Below are 21,987 nucleotides of genomic sequence, written 5' to 3'. Positions count from 1 at the left end.
TGTGTAAACAGAGCGATGTCCCCATTAAGTTAGCATTGCCAGAACACACACACACACACACACACGTTATTATTTGGAATGGGGACCAAGTTTTTGATCATCACTTGTGGGGACAAGGGAAAAAATATATTAGTTTTAACTAAGGGTGGATACCATACAGAATCACCGTACTATTAACCGGGATAACACGTTTCACTTTTCAAGAAAATTAATTTTCTCTTTTACCAATATTTGAAACACGTAAACTAAGTAACCCAAATTTCCCTGTTGTGGGATCAATAAAGGATTATCTTATCTTACCTTAAACCACAGAAATAAAATACAAACTAATTTACACTTTTATTTTTAACAACATTGAACATAAAACTTAGGCATCTTCAGAATGGATCTGACTATCCCTTAAAAAGGTTTCCCTTTAGGGCAGGGGTCGGCAACCCAAAATGTTGAAAGAGCCATATTGGCCCAAAAACACAAAAAACAAATCTGTCTGGAGCCGCAAAAAATTAAAAGCCATATTACATACAAATAGTGTGTCATGAGATATAAATTGAATTATGAGGACTAAAGGAAACTAAATGAGCTCAAATATACCTAAATATGAGGCATAATGATGCAATATGTACACACAGCTAGCCTAAATAGCGTGTTAACATCGATTAGCTATGCAGTGACCAAATATGTCTGATTAGCACTCTTCACAAGTCAATAACATCAACAAAACTCATCTTTGTGCATTCATGCACAATGTTAAAAGTTTGGTGGACAAAATGAGACAGAAAAAGAAGTAGCATAAAACACGTCTTAGAAAGTCAGGGAAAGTTATACATGTAAACAAACCACGGTGAGTTCAAGGACCGCCAAAATTAGTGGGACAAAACGGCCCTCGCCAAATACTCGAATCAGTGAAACAAGTTGAATAAAAACAGTGTGCTTTATAACAATTAGGGAGGTTTGTGTTATGTTTGTCCTCCTACAGAAACCATATTAAAACAAAAAATTATGTTTATTTTCCCCCTCATCTTTTTCCATTTTTCATGTATTTTTGAAAAAGCTCCAGGGAGCCACTGGGGCGGCGCTAAAGAGCCTCATACTGTCAGAAGTCCCCTAAATGTGTGTAAACAGAGCGATGTCCACATTAAGTCAGCATTGCCAGAACACAAACACGCACGCACGCACGCACGCACGCACGCACGCACGCACGCACGCACGCACGCACGCACGCACGCACACTGGTTATCATTTGGAATGGGGACCAAGTTTTTCATCATCACTTGTGAGGACAAGGGAAATAATATATTAGTTCTAAGGATGGATACCATACAGAATCACAGTACTATTAATGCCAGGACAACACATGTTTCACTTTTAAAGAAAATAAACTTGTATTTTTACTTTTTATTTCTAACAAAATTGAACATAAAGAACATAAAAAAAAAATGTTCTACTTACGCCAGTCTTGCTGATTATCTCTCAATCTACTATTTTACCTGCTATCTGCTTTTGTAGGCCATAATGCGGTTGTACACGTAGAACTTCAATGGACACTTAACCCAGCTACAGCCCGATGAGGGAGCTGCTGTGCAAATGTCTCACACTCAAACAAACCAGTAAACATGTTTTATGGGCCAAAGCTTAAAAATCACTTAGGCATCTTCAGAATGGATCTGACTATCATTTAAAATGGTTTCCCTTTAGGGGACCTGTTTTTTTGGTCCCCATACTGTCAGAAGTCCCCTAAAAGTGTGTAAACAGAGCGATGTCCCCATTAAGTCAGAATTGCCAGAACACACACACACCAGTAACTCTCACACACCTTTTGTTATTTATATGCACAAAAAAAATGTGCGCTGGTGCTTAGGTATCAACACAAAGCTGCAACATAAGCGTCTTTTCACACCCCATTCCAAGGCGCTTGACATGTGCACGAGAACAAGTATCACTGGCGGGCGAGAATGCTTCTATCTGTTCAATATGGTAACGTGCAATACTTCTGAAAACATGTGTGTGTGTGAAGTCTATTTTTAGGACTATTTAAATCACGGGTGTTTCTTTTTGTATTGCGCAGACTGAAGGCACTTCATTATTACGTCGACGGCCATCAAAAACATTGATTGACATCCAAATTGGTTTCATTTATTCAGATTCTAAATCAAATCGAAATTTTCGAGAATTGATATTAAAATAAAAACATTTTTTTTGCTATTATTAAAAAACATATCAATTTTTTGGGGGATATAAAAACATTATACAACCATTACCATGGGCCTGCTGTACTGTATGCAGTAACTTAAGCTTGTTTACATTAGCATGCTAAAATTAAAGTGCTAGCTTTTTGAGCTAAATTTGCAACCATTTACCCTGGTCAAATAACTTCGTATGACACTTGTTAACTGCTCGCATGCTACCTTTTCAGCTAACGTTTTTTTATTTTAATTAGACAGCAGGGTTTCCCACATATTCATTTATTTGTGGCGGCCCGCCACGAAAGAATTACGGCCGCCACAAAAAAAAATAAAAAAATAATTAAAAAAAATAAATAATAATAAATGTTTTTTTTTTTTTTATTCCGGCTTTTGACTCGCTCGACCGCTCATAAAAGCAATGGGACTCTGTCTGTGAATGGAGCTTGTAGTTACATATTATGTAAATATTATATAAATATGTATATAAATATGTACATAAAGTGTTGAAATTATATTCCAACTCTGCATTCTTCTTGGTCATCGCCGCCCCCCCGCCGCCGGACCACACCACCACATGCCTGACCTGTGGGAAACACTGGACATCCATACAACTCGGTACGTGACACATGCTAACTGATAGCATGCTAACATTAGCTTGCTAGCATGCTAACTTTTTGAGCTAGTTTTGCAACCGTTTATCCCGGTCATACAACCTGGTATGTGACACTTGTTAATTTCCAACCCTTGATGCTAACTGATAGCATGCTAACATTAGCTTTCTAGGATGCTAACTTTTTGAAGTGAATTGTGAAGTGAATTATATTTATATAGCGCTTTTTCTCTAGTGACTCAAAGCGCTTCACATAGTGAAACCCAATATCTAAGTTACATTTAATCCAGTGTGGGTGGCACTGGGAGCAGGTGAGTACACAACGGCAGTGACTAGGATGGCGGAAGCGGGAATTGAACCTGCAACCCTCAAGTTGCTGGCACGGCCGCTCTACCAACCGAGCTATGCCGCCCCATAGTTTTGCCCCATTTTTATAGTCTTTGGTATGACTCGGCCGGGGTTTGAACTCACAACCTACCGATCTCGGGGCGGACACTCTAACCTGAGTAGGTAACTTAATTAACATTGTTAGTTAAGTAGGTAACTAAACTTTTTTTTTGTCTGTAACAGAAGATATTTAAATTGAATTAGTTTGGTTTGGAAAAAAAAAAAGTCTTATTTAAGCATTTTTAACCAAATTGAACAATTTGAAACTGAAACGTTTAATTAAAGAAACTTAATTAATTATGATAAATTCAAATTGATCAGAAACATTAACTCAGGAGCACAATATACCAACCTACAAAATAAAAAAAAATGCAAACGATTTTAGCTGATTTTTTTCTTAAAATATCTATAAAATGTATTATTAAATTGGCTATTAAAATATCTATAACATGTAATATTGTCTATTAAAATATCTTTAAAAATTTATTATTACATTGTCTATCAAATAGACTATTAAAATATTTTAAAATATAGTATTACATTGTCTATTAAAATATTTTTCAAATGTATTAAAATATATTTTGTTCCAAATTAGATGGTGTTGAGCACAGCAGCCACGGTGATTCAGGACAGCTGTGGAGGAGGATGTTTGACAGGAGGCGCCGCAATTTAAAGGATATGCGTCAACTTGGAACGTTATTAATAAACACGGCAAAACGTGATCGTTGTCGCCATTAACCCTAACCTCTGACACGTCTCCGTCTTTTTCTACACACTCCGACAGCGGTGAGTCAATCTTTTCCTTGAAAATTGGTTAAGATGATCTATATTTAGTTCGTACAGGCCTGAGCAGATGCACGTCAGGGCTAGGTTCTTTGAATGTCATTTCTTAAACCTCTATCTGCAAAAACACAAAAAAATACATAAAATTAAAAAAAATCGATCAAGTCCATTCAAAGTCAATGGCGCTACATGCTATCTTAGCATTCGACCGAATTACGCTTGTATAGCCTGAATCAGACTGTATAATGCATATGTTCCTTTTTGACTGTACTTTAATGTACAATACACTGTATTTATATTATTCACATGTGAATAATGCTGTATAATAGACCATATTGAGATGATTCACATGTGAATAATGCTGAATAATAGACCGTATTGAGATTATTCACATGTGAATAATGCTGTGTAATAGACCGTATTTATATTATTCACATTTGAATAATGCTGTATAATAGACCGTATTTATATTATTCACATGTGAATAATGCTGTATAATAGACCGTATTTATATTATTCACATGTGAATAATGCTGTATAATAGACCGTATTGAGATTATTCACATGTGAACAATGCTGTATAATAGACTGTATTTATATTATTCACATGTGAATAATGCTGTATAATAGACCGTATTGAGATTAATCACATGTGAATAATGCTGTATAATAGACCGTATTTATATTATTCACAGGGGAATAATTTTGTAGAATAGACTATTTATATTATTCACATGTGAATAATGCTGTATAATAGAATGTCTATATACTATTCACATGTGAATAATGCTGTATTATAGACCGTATTGAGATTAATCACATGTGAATAATGCTGTATAATAGACCGTATTTATATTATTCACAGGGGAATAATTTTGTAGAATAGACTATTTATACTATTCACATGTGAATAATGCTGTATAATAGAATGTCTATATACTATTCACATGTGAATAATGCTGTATAATAGACCGTATTTATATTATTCACATGTGAATAATGCTGTATAATAGACCGTATTTATTTTATTCACATGTGACTAATGCTGTATTTATATTATTCACATGTGAATAATGCTGTATAATAGATCATATTTATATTATTCACCTGTGAATAATGCTGTATAATTGACTGTATTTATATTTTTCAGATGTGAATAATGCTGTATAATAGACTGTATTTATATTATTCACATGTGACTAATGCTGTATTACAGACTGTATTTATATTATTCACATGTGAATAATGCTGTATAATAGACCGTATTTATATTATTCACATGTGACTAATGCTGTATTACAGACTGTATTTGTATTATTCACATGTGAATAATGCTGTATAATAGACCATATTTATATTATTCACCTGTGAATAATGCTATATAATAGACTGTATTTATATTTTTCAGATGTGAATAATGCTGTATAATAGACTGTATTTATATTTTTCAGATGTGAATAATGCTGTATAACAGGGCCACATGAAGAAAAATCTACTCCCAAGTGGGCCGGACTGGTAAAATCACAGCACGATAACTTAGCACAGGAAACAATTTTTTTAGCCATTTTTACAGCCGAACACCCAGAGTCCTATAACTTGGTACTTGATGCGTTCTTACTGTTATCATGTGAACAGTTGTTTTGCCAAATTTACAGCCGAACACCTTGGAGTCCTATAACTTGGTGCTTTAAATATGCTAATTGGTAACATGCTAACCATATATTTTATAGCAAATTTTACATGCGTACGATCCGTATTCATATGACTTGGTACTTGACTCATCCTTTGATTGATTGATTGAAACTTTTATTAGTAGATTGCACAGTACAGTACATATTCCGTACAATTGACCACTAAATGGTAACACCCGAATAAGTTTTTCAACTTGTTTAAGTCGGGGTCCTAGTTAACTGTTCTGTTAGTATGTAAACATTTGTTTTGCCATTTTTTACAGCCCAACACCTCGCAGTCCTATAACTTGGTACTTGAAATATGCTAACTGCTAGCATGTTAACCATATTTTTTTATAGCAAATTTTACATGCGCACATTTCCTAGTCATACGACTTGGTACTTGACGCGTTCTAACTGTTATCATGTAAACAGTTGTTTTGCCAAATTCACAGCCGGAGTCCTATAACTTGGTGCTTGAAATATGCTAACTATTCGCATGCTAACTATATTTTTTATGGCAAACTTTACATAGCACAGGAAACTATTTGTTTTGCCTATTTTACAGCCGAACACCTCAGAGTCCTATAACTTGCTAGCATGCTAACCTTATTTTTTATAGCAAATTTTACATTCGTACATTTCCTAGTCATATGACTTGGTACTTGACGTGTTCTTACTGTTATCATGTAAACAGTTGTTTTGCCATTTTTACAGCCGAACACTTTGCAGTCCTCTATCTTGGTACTTGAACTATGCAAACTGTTAGCTTGCTAACTATATTTTTTATAGCAAACTTTACATGCGTACGATTACTAGTCGACTTGGTACTTGATGCGTTCTTACTGTTATCATGTAAACAGTAGTTTTGCCATTTTTACAGCCGAACACCTCGCAGTCCTATAACTTGGTACTTGGAATATGCTAACTGTTAGCATGCTAACATTTTTTTTTAAGAGCAAATTTTATAAGCGTACCCTTTCTAGTCATACTTTTTTTTTTTCTAGTTACTGTTTTAATTGATTTTCCATCCATCCATTTTCTACCGCTTATTCCCTTTCGGGGTCGCTGGCGCCTATCTCAGCTAATTGGTTTTCCCCTTTAAAATTGTTTTTAATCATATTTATTTTTATATTTATTTATTTTTTGTTTTTATCCTGTCATTGGTGGAGCTGTGGATAATATTTGAATATTGTTTTTAATATTGTTGTGGAGCGCTTTGGAAACATTTTTGTTGTTTAAATGTGCTATACAAATAAAGTGGATTGATTGACATAGTACTTGAAGCATTCTAACTGTCAGAAACTGATATTTGGGCTTTATGTTTTATTGGTTTGGTTTTAAAGTTTTGTATTGCGTTTTTATGTGTGTAATGGATTTTAATGTCTGCAGTAAAGATTGATTTGATAACTGTTAGCATGCTAGGGTTAGCATTTGAGTTCGGATCGTGCATTTCAGCAGCACATTCACACGCAATTTCTACCAGAATTGCATATTGTAAATTTTCCAGTGTAAAGTTCTAATCCGGAATGTTGTTATTTTGTCCTTAGAATGGGTCGCGGGCAGCTAAAAAGCAGGCTGCGGGTCACAAATGTTCCCCGGGCCGCATTTTGGACACCCCTTTGGTAGCGCCACCGCTGCTCACCTTCTCCAGCATGTCGGCACTCTTGTTATCGTCGCCTTTGAACTCTTCGCTCACGTCCAGCGTCAGAACCGGCACGTCGTTAAGGTACTCAAAGTCCATCCTGCGCAGAGAAGAACCCATTCACACGTTAGATGGAAACACACATGAAGGCCGACCCAGGTCACATGGAAGCCCTTCCGTTCCACCGCGGGCTTCCTTCATGAAAGGCGCTCTTTCTTTTGGCTGAAACGTGACTTGGCCGCCAGGGCTGGCGACAACACGAGTCCTTCCTTGCGCACGGTGAACACGTCAGGGTTTTAAGAAAGGGATGAGGAATGCTCACGTCATGGTCTTGTGCTGCAGCCAGCTCTCGTGCTTGAAGTGGAGCTTCTCCAGATACTCCAGTGGGATGTCCTGCTCCTCCTCGCGGCCTCGCTGGTGCAAACGCTCGAGACATTTCTACGTGCAGGAAGAGGAAACTTTATTGTAACCCATCTTGTCAAGGAACAGTACTTGAGAAAGACCATATGTGCCATATTTTTCAGACTATAAGTCACAGTTTTTTTCATAGTTTGGCTGGGGGATGCGACTTATACTCAGGAGTGACTTACCGTATTTCTTTGAATTGCCACCGGGGCGCTAATTAATTTAAAACCTCTTCTCACTCCGGTGTTTACCAAAGGCATGCGGTAAATTTGAGTGTGATGTAAGGATACCATCATGAAAAGCACATTTAATAAAAAAACGCTATTATGGTCCGACTTACTTGCTGGATCGGTTCGCAGCAGAGTGTGAAGCGGCCGGAATGAGAATCAGCATCTCCAAATCAGAGTCCATGGTTCTCTCCCGGAAAAGGGTGGAGTACCATCTCCTGGTTGGGGAGGAGACCCTGCCCCAAGTGGAGGAGTTCAAGTACCTAGGAGTCTTGTTCACGAGTGAGGGAAGAGTGGATCGTGAGATCGACAGGCGGATCGGTGCGGCGTCTTCAGTAATGCGGACGTTGTACCGATCCGTTGTGGTGAAGAAAGAGCTGAGCCGGAAGGCAAAGCTCTCAATTTACCGGTCGATCTACGTTCCCATCCTCACCTATAGTGATGAGCTTTGGGTCATTACCGAAAGGATAAGATCACGGGTACAAGCGGCCGAAATGAGTTTCCTCCGCCGGGTGGCGGGGCTCTCCCTTAGAGATAGGGTGAGAAGTTCTGTCATCCGGGAGGAACTCAAAGTAAAGCCGCTGCTCCCCCACATCGAGAGGAGCCAGATGAGGTGGTTCGGGCATCTGGTCAGGATGCCACCCGAACGCCTCCCGAGGGAGGTGTTTAGGGCACGTCCAACCGGTAGGAGGCCACGGGGAAGACCCAGGACACGTTGGGAAGACTATGTCTCCCGGCTGGCCTGGGAACGCCTTGGGATCCCCCGGGAAGAGCTAGACGAAGTGGCTGGGGAGAGGGAAGTCTGGGCTTCCCTGCTTAGGCTGCTACCCCCGCGACCCGACCTCAGATAAGCGGAAGAAGATGGATGGATGGCTATTATGGTCTTACCTTTACTTATAAATGAAGTCCATGCGCAGCTCCTTCTGATCAAAAGCATCGATAACTTGTTTATAGAAGTCTTCCTTATCTTTCTTCAGTTTTAAAAGTCTCTCTGTCTCAATGGAGATCCTCCTTTATTACCTCCTGCTTCGATTGAAAGTCCAGTTTAGAAAACTGTTTTATTCTAATAAACACACGCTGCTCACTCTCGCTGGTCCAGTTCATGGTCGGTAGGTGTGTAGACATAGCGCGCTCTCGTTTGGTTTGCTCCCGACGTGCAGACTGCTGCTATTAGTTAGCTTGGCTCCTCACGTGTAGTGCAGGCGACGACAGAATTATCCTCGGACAACTCCCCCTCTCGTTCTGCTCAGTGGGTGATCTCTTTATCCCACCGCTGCCACCATGAAGTGGTATTGTATATATAATACAGTGGGTATTTCTGACCAGAACATGCTTTATTTCAGCCCGGTTGTTTACATAGCCAGCATAATAGTAGTGGTGTTTTCCTCCTTTTCCTTTTATTTACCTTCCCTTACATGTTATTTACCTTCTTTAAGCCCATTATTTACGGTAACTTATTTTACATATCATTTATCTTATTTTACCTTTTCTTTTCTTTTTATTTAACTTTGATGTAGTTCGTATTTTCTCAACATTTTTTTAGAAAGAATGATTAGTCAAAGCAGCTTTTTTCTGATCAGATGGTTGCAGCTCTAATTGTTTGACCAAAACAAAGTCAATACTAAACAAGACCAAAAAATACTATCTACTACTCAATTAAATCATTTAGACTGTTCTTATTAATTTGTCAACGTTAACAAAAATGACAAAAAATATATGTTGTGTGAGGTTAAAAATACAGATATAATCACTCTTGTATCAATCCTGGACTGATATTGGACTAATCTCGGTATCGACATATGATTACACGGATGGTTCTGCTCTCATCATATGTGTATGCCTGGCCGCTACACATCAGACATCGTTGAATTATCCTCTCCAGACTCTTATTAAATGTTTTTAATTTCCTGTTAGTATCTGCTTAATTTCTTCTGTAATGCACTGCCATCTACACCTTTAAACTTTACAAAGCTCTCATTTCTTCCGTTGTTTCGAGCCAGCTTAGCGGCCAGCCAAGCCATTCGCAGGCCTTCTTGACCGCTTCTTGTGCAATATGTTTAGCCTTGTCCTGCATTGATAATACGTTTTTGGTAGTATTGTCGTTTCTTTGCCACAATGGACGATGAGGATCATTAACTTAAGGGAGCGGATCCACACTGTGCACGGACATACAAAGTTACAGCCAGAAGATATCGGATATCGTCTACGAAAAGCATCGGCAATGGTTGATCACCTGCTTTTTCCACAGAAACCATCTGACACTGATCGGTGCATCCCTATCTCAAGTAGGAATTATTATTTGTATCAATCATTTACATACTTAAAGCATAGAATTTTTTTTTACGACATTCTAAATATATATATATATATATTTTTTTTTACATTATGAGAGCATTCTAGATATGAAATAGCACTCACATAGTCACCTTGACACTCCTTTAATCCAATATAGTAATGCAGCGTGAGGCTGAGCCAATCAGTGGCCACGATACTGAACAGGGCGCTCGGATCTTGTTAATATCCTAAGTTTTGCTGTTAAAAAATGCTTAATTTAGGCAAAAAACAGGGAGAATAACCATTAAAATAAAAAAAATATGTGCAAATTTCGATGTGGCGATAGATTAGCGTGTACAGTTTTTATAGCAGTATCAAATTACTATCAACATAAATACTAGGAGTGTGAATCTTTGGGCACCTAACGATTCGATACGATTCGGATTACTGCGGTGTCAATTCAATTCCGAATCATTTATCGATTCAACAGGATCCTGACTTCAGACCGATTCTCGCAATATTTGGCATAATAATTGTGTTTAAACTTTGTCAAAAACAGGTTACAGGTTAGAAAATCCACTTCTGGTTGCATGGAGATGGCCTAAAACATACTTTTTTTAAAGTTGATTCCAACTTATACAAAAAACGTAATGTTTTTTTTTTTTTTTTAAATTACATTTTTGAAAATTATGAATCAAGATGAATAAGAATCTTGATTTCGGATGTCAATACATTTTTGGGTTGTTTTCCTCTTTGTTTTGGAGGACTTTTCCACTTTGCATCAGTCCATCTTAAATGAGCTTGGCCCCAGCGAAGCCGGCAGCATTTCTGGGTGTTGTTGATAAATGGCTTTCGCTTTGCACAATAGAGTTTTAACTTGCACTTACAGAAGTAGCGACCAACTGTAGTTACTGACAGTGGTTTTCTGAAGTGTTCCTGAGCACATGTGGTGATATCCTTTACACACTGATGTCGCTGTTTGATGCAGTACCGCCTGAAGGATCCAAGGTCACGGGCATTCAATGTTACGTGCAGCGATTTCTCCAGATTCTCTGGACCTTTTGATGATATTACGGACCATAGATGGTGAAATACCTAAATTCCTTGCAGTAGCTTGTTGAGAAATGTTGTTCTTAAACTGTTGGACAATTTGCTCAGGCATTTGTTCACAAAGTGGTGACCCTCGTCCCATCCTTGTTTGTGAATGACGGATCATTTCATGGAAGCTGCTTTTGTACCCAATCATGGCACCCACCTGTTCCCAATTAGCCTGCTCACCTGTGGGATGTTTCTAATGAGTTTTTGATGAGCATTCCTCAACTTTCTGAATTTCTTTTGCCACTCGTGCCAGCTTTTTTGAAATAATGCTGCAGGCATCAACTTCTGAATTAGCTAATATTTGCAAAAAAATAACGTTTTCCAGTTCGAACATTGAATACCGTATTCCCTTGAATTGCCGCCGGGCGCCTGCCTTGAACTACTGCCGGGTCAAACTTGCTTCCCAAAATTATTAGTGCATGCTTACTATTACCGCCGGGTCATATTTGTGACGTTACAAGAGACACTTCCCCTGTCGTCATTTTCAAAATCGCGGAGGCAGCTAGGTCGGCAACCTTTACCACTCAAAAGAGCCATTCCGACCCATTTCACAATGACAATGGGAGCCGCAAAACTCTTTTGAAATGTAAAATGAAATTACACAGCATAAAGAGTTTTTGTTGCTTGTACTACTATGTAAACCAGGGGTCTTGTTCATCAGCCACACCGGTTACACTAAAGTTGTGATATAAACAAGTTTAACACTGCGTTGGTTGAGGTGGGCAGGGTTTGGTGCTAGCGGGTTGTATAATATAAGCAGTAGGAGTCCTAAATGCATTGCATTCTGGGTAATTTATTATGTTGCGTTTATAATGTGTTACAGAGCCGATGTTCTCCAGAAATGTGTTTGTCATTCTTGTTTGGTGTGGGTTCACAGTGTGGCACATATTAGTAATAGTGTTAAACCTGTTTATACCACAACCCTTAGTGTAACTTGTATCACCCAGTATGCCTTCCAATCTCGTCCGTGTGACGATAGAAGCAGCAAAAAGCATGCGTCAATTGTAGAATATTCCAAGCCTTCAGTGCTGAAAATTATAACCATAATAACGTTTTTTTTAATTAAATATGCTCTTCGTGATGGTATCCTTACATCACACTCAATTTTTTTACTGCTTTAAAAAGCTCAGGGGTGAGAAGAGGTTTTAAAGTCATTAGCGCCTGCTTACTCTTACCGCATGCCTTGAATAGGCGCAGGAGCGAGAAGAGGATTTGAATTAATTTAGCGCCCCGGCGGCTATTCAAGGAAATACGGTGTCTTGTCTTTGCAGTCTATTCAATTGAATATAGGTTGAAAAAGATTTGCAAATAATTGTATTCTGTTTTTATTTCCCAATTACACAACGTGCCAACTTCATTGGTTTTGGGGTTTGAAGCTGGCAACACAAGTGAGTGGCAAGATCGTTGTGTCTTGGCCACAGTCCAGCATGGTGGTTGCACGCACGAATGCTTCCGACACTGACGAGTTGAGGTTCCTTGAGTGAAAAATTAATTGCACCAGCAGGTTTGTTTCCTCCCCCCTAACAAGACAACACACCTCTAAGATTTCCTACAGTATTTGGTTGTGTGTTTTTTTCCAGTGGAAAATTTTCAAATTGCTTTCGGTTTCACTCACTCGAGAGTTGCAACAAACCACCCCCTATCCCGTGAGAGGGCGCAGCCTCTGCACAACACGCTAAAGGAGGCGCCAGGAAGTGGGTCTTTGTTATAAACGTCTTTAAACCGCAGTCGGCTTATTTGTACACTTGTTAGATCATTTCGAACACAAAGTGTGACTCAGGCCTGCGACATGAATCATCCTCGCATTACACCGTCAGTAACCATTAACGTGCTAATAATACTTGCGGTTAACTTCTCTTTTTTTTTGCACTCGCATGACAGTTGACAATGTGACTATAACTCTACAGTTGATTATGGCTGCCCGTGGGAAAAAAATGTTTTGGAAGTGCAACATTCCAGAATCAAAGTGGTTTGACCATAAAGATTATGCAAAACCACTTTCTTTTTCTTCCCAGGAGCAAAAAAAAAAAAGTTTCACAGTGAAGCCATTCATACAAACACAACACCAATGGCTGCCATTGTGTAGATGGAGTACGACAGGAGGAAGGGGGAGGGGTTTGCATTGCCTCAGGTGTACCTCAGGTGGGGCTCTCAGGTAGATGATTCCATCCAGCTGGATGTGCTGGCCAAACTGGCTGTGCAGCCAACCGTGCCAGTCCTGGTAGATGGACCACTCCGTCTCATTGAGACACTCGCTCTCGTACAGGTTGGCCGCGAAAATGTACCTGATGACGCACACAGCAGGTTACGAAGGGTTAATATTTATATTTATTCAACAGTTATTAAGCAGTGGCACAAACATTCATGTCATTTCCAAAACAGAAAGTGCAAGATTGTCAGAGACATTTTAAAACAAGCTATTAGTGCACTTTTGTGCATGATGTCACTAAGATGACATATCAAAACAACACCAAATTAAAGTGCACTTTTTTGTACAGAACGCCTCTACAATAGTTTAAAACAAATAAAGTGCACTTTTGTGCATGATGTCACACAAGACATTTCAAAAAGTGTCAAATAAAAATGAGCTGCATAACAGGAAATCAAATAGTGTATGTCCTTCACTATGTGGTAGGTTCCTGCGGACGTTATCTCCTTTTGTTGTTGACTATTGTTTTCATACGGTGTTGATCTAGAAATAGTCGCTTTGGCATTTTGTTGGTGTGGCACCGAACGGAGATGTTGACATGCGGAGTTTCAAGTAGGGCTGGGCGATATACACGATATATCGCGGGTTTGTCTCTGCGCGATATAGAAAATGACTATATTGTGATATTGGAGAACGTATTTTTCGGACTATAAGTCGCAGTTTTTTTCATAGTTTGGCCGGGGGTGCGACTTATACTCGGGAGCGATTTATGTGTGAAATTATTAACACATTACCATAAAATATCAAATAATATTATTTAGCTCATTCACGTAAGAGACTAGACGTATAAGATTTCATGGGATTTAGCGATTAGGGGTGACAGATTGTTTTGGTAAACTTATAGCATGTTCTATATGTTATAGTTATTTGAATGACTCTTACCATAATATGTTACGTTAACATACCAGGCACCTTCTCAGTTGGTTATTTATGCGTCATATAACGCACACTTATTCAGCCTGTTGTTCACTGTTTTTTATTTATTTTAAATTGCCTTTCAAATGTCTATTCTTGGTGTTGGGTTGTATCAAATAAATTTCCACATAAAATGCGACTTATACTCCAGTGCGACTTGTATATGTTTTCCCTTCTTTTTATGCATTTTTGGCAGGTGCGACTTATACTCTGAAAAATACGGTATATGTTCTCAGGCAGTTGCTTTTAGTTGCGGGCATTACACTACAGGCTCTTCTCACTCTTTCTTGTCTCCCCTTCTCACAGACAAGCGCACCTTCTTACATAAGTCACATACGTAGACGCCCTCGCCAAGCAGAGAGGTAGCAGCATGGGCAACGATAGCTGTGATGCTAGCGGTAACACGAGAGAAGCAGGTGCGAATCTGGTAACAAATGAAGGAAGAATTAATTCCGAAGAAAAATAGCCGGGGGTCCATCGTCTGGCGGTGGTTTGGTTTCAAGTGGTAATATGTCGAACAGACAACCGTAATTTGTCAAGTGTGGTGCTAAAGCGTTGCTACCAAAAGTAGCATTACTGCTAATATGTAGCATCATTTGAATGGTCACCTGCTAGAGAATAAAGAGTTTGTACTATGCATGTCAACATCTCCGTTCGGTGACATACGCCCACAAAATCATGCACCAAAGTACACTTTATTTGTTTAAAACTATTGTAGTGTCGTTATTTGCAAAAAGTGCACTTTAATTAAGTGTTGTTTTGATATGTCATCTCAGTGACATCGTGCACAAAAGTGTAATCATACTTTGTTTTAAAATGTCTGACAATCTTGCACTTTTTGTTTTGAAAATGACATGAATGTTTGTGCCACTGCTTAATAACAGTTTAATAAATACAGTTTTGGTTGTGATTTTCCTCTCTGCATGAAAGTTTAAAATGAGCATATATTAATCCAGTACGAGCAAGAATGTTTTAATGTAGACACATATAATCATTACACTGCTGTGATTATATGCATCAAGTGTTCATTCAAGGCTAAGGCAAAATATCGAGATATATATCGTGTATTTTGATATGGCCCTAGTTTCAAGCATTCCTTATTCTCTAGCGCAGGGGTCACCAACTTTTTTGAAACCAAGAGCTACTTCTTGGGTACTGATTAATGCGAAGGGCTACCAGTTTGATACACACTTAAATAAATTGCCAGAAATAGCCAATTTGCTCAATTTACCTTTAATAAATTTCAATGTATTTCCTGTTTTCTCCTCTTTTAAACTGTTCAATAAAGTGTTATATATATATATATATATATATATATATATATATATATGAAAATGGGTATTTATGTCTGTCCTTCCGTCGTACATTTTTTCCTTTTACGGAAGGTTTTTTTGTAGAGAATAAATGATGAAAAAAACACTTAACTGAACAGTTTAAAAGAGGAGAAAACAGGAAAAAAATGAAAATTAAATTTTGAAACATAGTTTATCTTCAATTTCGACTCTTTATAATTCAAAATTCAACCAAAAAAATAAAAGAGAAAAACTAGCTGATTCCTATCTTTTTGAAAAAATTCAAAAAAGAATTTATGGAACATCATTAGTAATTTTTCCTGATTAAGATTAATTTTAGAATTTTGATGACATGTTTTAAAAAGGTAAAATCCAATCTGCATTTTGTTAGAATATATAGCTATATTTTTAACAAAGACAAATCATAATTTCTTCTAGATTTTCCAGAACAAAAATTTAAAAGAATTTCAAAAGACTTTGAAATAAGATTTAAATTTGATTCTACAGATTTTCTACATTTGCCAGAATAATGGTTTTGAATTTTAATCATAGGTTTGAAGAAATATTTCACAAATATTCAAAAAAAAAGGAAGCTAAAATGAAGAATTAAATTAAAATGTATTTATTATTCTTTACAATAAAAAATAAAAAAAACACTTGAACATTGATTTAAATTGTCAGGAAAGAAGAGGAAGGAATTTAAAAGGTAAAAATGTGATTAAAAATCCTAAAGTCATTTTTAAGGTTGTATTTTTTTCTCTAAAATTGTCTTTCTGAAAGTTATGAAAAGCAAAGTAAAAATATAAATGAATTTATTCAAACAAGTAAAGACCAAGTCTTTAAAATATTTTCTTGGATTTTCAAATTCTATTTGAGTTTTGTCTCTCTTAGATTTAAAAATGTCGAGCAAAGCGAGACCAGCTTGCTAGTAAATAAATACAATTTAAAAAATAGAGGCAGCTCACTGGTAAGTGCTGCTATTTGAGCTATTTTTAGAACAGGCCAGCAGGCTACTCATCTGGTCCTTACGGGCTACCTGGTGCCCGCGGGCACCGCGTCGGTGACCCCTGCTCTAGCGGGTGACTTTTCAAATGATGCTACATTAGCAGTGGTGCTACTTTTTGTAGCAACGCTTTTGCCGCATAATTGTTCAACATATTCTCGCTTGAAGCCAAACCACCGCCAGACGATGGACCCTGTGCTGTTTTTCTTAGAAATTCATTCTTCCTTCATTTGTTACCAGATTTGCACTTTCTCTGTCTCGTACTTCCACCCGCACCGCACCGTTAGCATCACAGCTAACGTTACCATGTCGCTACCTGTCTGTGGGAGCGTGTGACATTACACACGTGATGTATGTAAGAAGGTGCGCTTGTTTTAAGTCTCTGTGAGAAGAGACAAGAAAGAATGAGAATAGCATGCAGTGTAATGCCTGCAGCTAAAAGCAACTGCGTGAGAACGTATACTCGAATATCACGATATAGTCATTTTCTATATCGCACAGATAAACCCGCGATATTTCAACTTTATCAATATATCATAATTGCAAGCACTGATCAAGCAATACTGAACTATTTGAAGCCCCCAGCTGAAGGCTGGGCGATAAAATGATATAGATATGTATCGCGATACACACATAAACAATATCAATAACAAAAAAGCACAACTTTTTTATCTTCTTTGTTGGAAGAAAGCGGACGTAGCCAAGCAAGGTTGGCTGCATGAACAAAGGCGCTCGCTCTCTGGTAACCGAGCAACGCGGGAAGTGATTACTGATCAGTGGGAGTGACACGCTAACAGCCAATCAGGTAGCAGTATCAACCATCAGGTTTGGTTGCGTCATTTGGATGACTGGCGGTTGATTCTTTGCATTGGGTGAGAAGAGAAAGTCAAAATGAAGAAATTGTGGATAAAAGAGGAAATGTCACCTGGACGGTATGGCAGTTTTGGGGATTTTTTTTTTTTAAATCAAAAGAAATAATCGAGTTCGATGCCATTATCAAATCCTCTTATCAAACCCAGATAGGTTGTTGTGTGTTCACGGAGTTCCAAAAGCCATAGATTTTATGTGACTGGGCCGGCACACCGTTTATATGGAGGAAAAGCGGACGTGACTGAAGACAGCATGTGGCCGTTAAAGGGTGAAGGTTTCAGATGAGAGAGGACGCTAAAGGCACGCCCTCAGTGATCATATAGTGCTGCTGTGTGCCTTGTAAATAAATAAAAATTGCCCACAAACACATCACCAACATGGACAAGGTGCCACTCACTTTCGACATCCTGGTGAAGCACACTGCAGAAAAAGACGACCAGCACGGTAGCGAATCGTTACGCACGACGGGGCAAGAGAAGTCGGCTTTTACTGTTGTGCTTGCTTGCTATGCCAGTGGTTCTCAACATTTTTTCAGTGATGTACCCTTTGTGAACATTTTTTTAATTTGAGGACCCCCTAATCAGAGCAAAGCATTTTTGGTTGGAAAAAAAGAGATAAAGAAGTAAAATACAGGACTATGTCATCAGTTTCTGATTTATTAAATTGTATAACAGTGCAAAATATTGCTCATTTTAGTGGTCTTTCTTGAACTGTTGGAGAAAAAAGAAATAAAAATAACTAAAAACTTGTGGAAAAATAAACAAGTGATTCAATTATAAATAAAGATTTCTACACATAGAAGTAATCATCAACTTAAAGTGCCCTCTTTGGGGATTGTAATAGAGATCCATCTGGATTCTTGAACTTAATTCTAAACATTTTTTCACAAAAAAATAAATCTTTAACATCAATATTTATGGAACATGTCCACAAAAAATCTAGCTGCCAACACTGAATATTGCATTGTTGCATTTCTTTTCACAGTTTATGAACTTACATTCATATTTTGTTGAAGTATTATTCAATAAATACATTTATAAAGGATTTTTAAATTGTTGCTATTTTTAGAATATTTGAAAAAAATCTCACGTACCCCTTGGCATACCTTCAAGTACCCCCAGGGGTACGCAAAGCCCCATTTGAGAACCACTGTTCTATGCTAATGAACAACGAGACAGACTTTGAAAATGAGGAGAGGGAATCGGGCGTGTTTGATGGAGAACTTGCCTATCTGTTCATTTCGGACACAGAAAATGAGGACTTTGATGGATTTGTGGATGAGGATTGTTTTAAAAAATAATGTGAGTACATTGATAAATACTTCAATAAAGTACAACCCAACTCAGCTTTGCTCCTGCTGCCTTTTTTAAAACAGCATCCATGCATGCCAGCGTATGTTTTAGGATACGCTGCGTCTTATTTAAGCGTTAAAGGGGAACATTATCACCAAACCTATGTAAGCGTCAATATATACCTTGATGTTGCAGAAAAAAAGACCATGTATTTTTTTAACCGATTTCCGAACTCTAAATGGGTGAATTTTGGCAAATTAAACGCCTTTCTGTTTATCGTTTTTTTAGCGATGACGTAAGAACGTGACGTCACCGAGGTAACACACCCGCCATTTTCATTTTCACATTACAAACACCGGCTCTCAGCTCTGTTATTTCCCGTTTTTTCGACTATTTTTTGGAACCTTGAAGACATCATGCCTCGTCGGTGTGTTGTCGGAGGGTGTAACAACGCTAACAGGGAGGGATTCAAGTTGCACCACTGGCAAGAAATCTGCCGCCAGACCCCCATTGAATGTACCAAAGTGTCTTCACATTTTACCGGCGATGCTAAGACAGACATGGCACAGAGATGTATGGATAACCTGCAGATGCATTTGCAACGATTAAGTCAACGAAATCACAAAGGCGAGTTTTGTTGATGTTGTTGACTTATGTGCTAATCAGACATATTTGGTCACAGCATGACTGCAAGCTAATCGATGCTAACATGCTATGCTAATCGATGCTAACATGCTATTTACGCTAGCTGTATGTACATTTGAAACTAGATACCCACATTTAATGCGAAACAAACACTTACCAATCGACAGATTTAAGTTGCTCCAGTGTCACAAGATGCGAAAGTCCTGATCGTTTGGTCCGCACATTTTACCGGCGATGCTAATAAGGCAGCCATGCTATGGGCCACTTCATTAGGTACACCCACGCTATGGCCGAATAGCGTCAATAGCTATTCGCTCAATAGCTTCAATTTCTTCTTCAATTTCGTTTCCGTTATCTGCCTCCATACTCCGACCATCTGTTTCAATACATGCGTAATCTGTTGAATCGCTTAAGCCGCTGAAATCCGAGTCTGAATCCGAGCTAATGTCGCTATATCTTGCTGTGGTAACCGCCATGTTGTTTGTATTGGCAGCCCTGTATGACGTCACAGGGAAATAGATAGTGGTTTCGAAGATAGCGAAAATAAGGCAGTTTAAAGCTTTATTTAGGGATATTCCGGGACCGGTAAAATAAAGAAAAAAAAAAGAAAAAAATACAACAAGCCACTGGGAACTGATTTGTATTGTTTTTAACCCTTTTGAAATTGTGATAATGTTCCCCTTTAAATACAGAAATTGCACCCGGAACTGACACGGCGTCTTTTAAAAAGGGATTCGAATCCATGGAATCGTTTTTTTACTTATCGAACAATCGGGAGAACCGGTTTCGAACATCATCTCTACCGATGTGGTCTATAAACAATGCAAGGCGCTCGTCCCTACCAAGACCATTAACACCACACCACCGTAGCCGTGCTTCCTGGCACTAAACCTGCAGAAAACTGTTCTTCTCTGGTTTCTCTATGTTCACATTTTGCACTATTTTATTCCACTTTACTAAGTATTTCTTACATATTCCCTATTTTTGAAACTTCGTTTCATGAGCTTATTGTTAAATGTCCAATGTGATTTTACTATTTTGTTTACATTGAGTGTTTTCTGTGCTTGTGTTGACATTTCCTTTCTGCGTTGATAGCTGAGTGGATTATAATCAGAGGATGGTTACATTTGAAATACGTTTAATATATTTTTCTTCCTGCGATGAGGTGGCGACTTGTCCAGTGTGTACTCCGCCTTCCCGATTGCAGCTGAGGTAGGCTCCAGCGCCCCCCGCGACCCCAAAGGGAATAAGCGGTAGAAAATGGATATATATTTTTCTCCTGGTCCTTATTTTCAATAGGTCATTAAGTAAATAAGAAAATCTCATTTCAGTAGGCTTTATGTACAGGCGGTCCCCAAAGTCTGGACACATCAATAAAAATGCCACGACAGACTTCCTTTGCCGTACTGCGCTTTAAAGGGGAGCATTATCACCAGACCTATGTAAGCGTCAATATATACCTTGATGGTGCAGAAAAAAGACCATATTTTTTTTAACCGATTTCCGAACTCTAAATGGGTGAATTTTGGCGAATTAAATGCCTTTCTGTTTATCGCTATGGAGGCGATGACGTCAGAATGTGACGTCGCCGAGGTAATACAGCCGCTATTTTCATTTTCAACCCATTGTAAACATTGGGTCTCAGCTCTGTTATTTTCCGTTTTTTCGACTATTTTTTGGAACCTTGGAGACATCATGCCTCGTCGGTGTGTTGTCGGAGGGTGTAACAACACTAACAGGGAGGGATTCAAGTTGCACCACTGGCCCGAAGATGCGAAAGTGTCTGCCGCCAGACCCCTATTGAATGTACCAAAGTGTCTCCACATTTTACCGGCGATGACAGACATGGCACAGAGATGTATGGATAACCTGCAGATGCATTTGCAACGATACATTCAATCAAATCACAAAGGTGAGTTTTGTTCATGTTGACTTATTTGCTAATCAGACATATTTGGTCGCGGCGTGACTGCCAGTTAATCGATGCTAACATGCTACGCTAATCGACGCTAACATGCTATTTACCGGCGGTGCTAAAGCAGACATGGCACAGAGATGTATGGATAACCTGCAGATGCATTTGTAACGATAAAGTGACAGTAATCACAAAGGTGAGTTTTGTTGATGCTGACTGCCAGCTAATCTATGCTAACATGCTATTTACCGGCGGTGCTGAAGCAGACATGGCACAGAGATGTATGGATAACCTGCAGATGCATTTGCAACTATATTACGTTTCCTTCCAACCACATTTAATGCGAAAAAAACACTTACCAATCGACAGATTTAAGTTGCTCCAGTGTCACAAGATGCGAAAGTCCTGATCGTTTGGTCCGCACATTTTACCGGCGATGCTAACGCAGCTATTCGGCCATGCTATGGCTATGAATAGCGTCAATAGCTATTCGCTCAATAGCTTCAGTTTCTTCTTCAATACTTTCATACTCCAACCATCCGTTTCAATACATGCGTAATCTGT

At 38.4% G+C, this 21,987-nt stretch overlaps 1 protein-coding gene across 1 annotated transcript in view; it reads right to left on the bottom strand.

Annotated features, from left to right (window-relative positions):
- Positions 1-21,987, bottom strand: part of dck (deoxycytidine kinase) — a 37,843-nt gene that overhangs the window by 3,029 nt on the left and 12,827 nt on the right. The window contains exons 4-6 of the mRNA XM_061908089.1: positions 13,420-13,567; positions 7,601-7,716; positions 7,279-7,378 (exon numbers count right to left, since the gene is read on the bottom strand). Of these exons, the coding sequence (XP_061764073.1) occupies positions 7,279-7,378; positions 7,601-7,716; positions 13,420-13,567 (364 nt within the window). The remainder of the gene's footprint in view (positions 1-7,278; positions 7,379-7,600; positions 7,717-13,419; positions 13,568-21,987) is intronic.

The sequence above is a fragment of the Nerophis ophidion genome, linkage group LG08, assembly GCF_033978795.1.
Source record: "Nerophis ophidion isolate RoL-2023_Sa linkage group LG08, RoL_Noph_v1.0, whole genome shotgun sequence".
Taxonomy (NCBI): Eukaryota; Metazoa; Chordata; class Actinopteri; order Syngnathiformes; family Syngnathidae; genus Nerophis; species Nerophis ophidion.
The sequence above is the reverse complement of the archived record's forward strand: the minus strand, read 5'-3'. Positions and strand labels throughout refer to the sequence as shown.